Source organism: Aplysia californica, unplaced genomic scaffold (assembly GCF_000002075.1).
Source record: "Aplysia californica isolate F4 #8 unplaced genomic scaffold, AplCal3.0 scaffold00652, whole genome shotgun sequence".
NCBI lineage: Eukaryota > Metazoa > Mollusca > Gastropoda > Aplysiida > Aplysiidae > Aplysia > Aplysia californica.
The window spans coordinates 64,614-65,866 of NW_004797922.1; the positions used below are offsets into that span (position 1 = coordinate 64,614).

General features: G+C 51.6%; 1 protein-coding gene across 1 annotated transcript in view; it reads left to right on the forward strand.

Annotated features, from left to right (window-relative positions):
• Positions 1-808: 808 nt before the first annotated feature.
• LOC101862066 overlaps positions 809-1,253 on the forward strand; it is a gene marked incomplete in the record, with an annotated part of 22,038 nt that continues 21,593 nt past the window's right edge. The window contains 1 exon segment of the mRNA XM_013087885.2: positions 809-1,145. Coding sequence (XP_012943339.1) covers positions 1,028-1,145 — 118 coding nt within the window.

Genomic DNA, 1,253 nt, shown 5'->3' on the forward strand with positions numbered 1-1,253 from the left:
CATGTATGTTATATACTTTCATGTATGTTATATACTTTCATGTATGTTATATACTTTCATGTATGTTATATACTTTCATGTATGTTATATACTTTCATGTATGTTATATACTTTTGTTTTCAAACAGTGTTCAGCCCATCCCCACCACAGATGTGGCTCCATTGCCGAAAATATACATTAATACCACTGTCCCCGGATGCCTACCGCAATGCCTACCACTGAGCCAGCGACTATGCCTACCACTGAGCCAGCGACTATGCCTACCACTGAGCCTGCGACTACGCCTACCACTGAGCCTGCGACTACGCCTACCACTGAGCCTGCGACTATGCCTACCACTGAGTTTGCAACTATGCCTACCGAAGCCAGTGTCGTGGACATGAATCCAGAGACCTGTTCTACAAGTTCTGCAGACCCTACAGAGCATCTTTCTGTGACTACTAATTCTACGCTTACCTCCCCTCCTTCCACTACATCTACAACTACTACAACCCCTACTCCTGAAACTAATAGCCCCACTCCTACCGGTTCGTCTCCTCCTCCTCGTCCTCCTCCTCCTTCTTCACCTCATGCCTCTCCCTCTCCTCCCCTTCTTCCTCTTTCTCCACCTCGTTCCTCTCCCTCGCCTCCCCTTCCTCCTCTTTCTTCACCTCGTTCCTCTCAATCACCTCCTCCTCGTCCTCCTCCTCCTTCTTCTCCATCTCGTTCCTCTCCTTCACCTCCTCCTTTCCCTCTTTCTCCACCTCGTTCCTCTCCCTCACCTCCCCCTCCTCCTCTATCTTCACCTCGTTCCTCTAGCTCACCTCCACCTCCTCGTCCTCCTCCTCCTTCTTCTACCCCTCGTTCCTCTCCTTCACCTCCCCCTCCTCGCCCTCCCCCTCCTTCTTCACTTCGCGCCTCCCCACCACCACCAGCACCGTCTCATCATCCCCCTCGCCCTACTGGAAGAAGAAGAAGAAGCCGGTGGCCCAGCTGGCTAGCGCGCGTACCCCTGTTCGTGTGCGGCACAATCACGTTCGGCCTGTCTATGTCTGTGCCAATCTCTCTGTCCGCCATGTTCCTGGACTGGCAGTCCGACTTCCGGGTTCCCCGCGCCAACACGGCTGCCATACTCAGCACATGCGTGGGCGTGATGTTTGCTGCGGGTGAGTCCATATTTTGTCTGCTTAATTTGGTTGTTTTTTTGCAATTTTAAAGAAAAAATTGTTGTTGTTGTTGTTGTTGTGTGTGTGTGTGTGTGTGTGTGTGTGTGT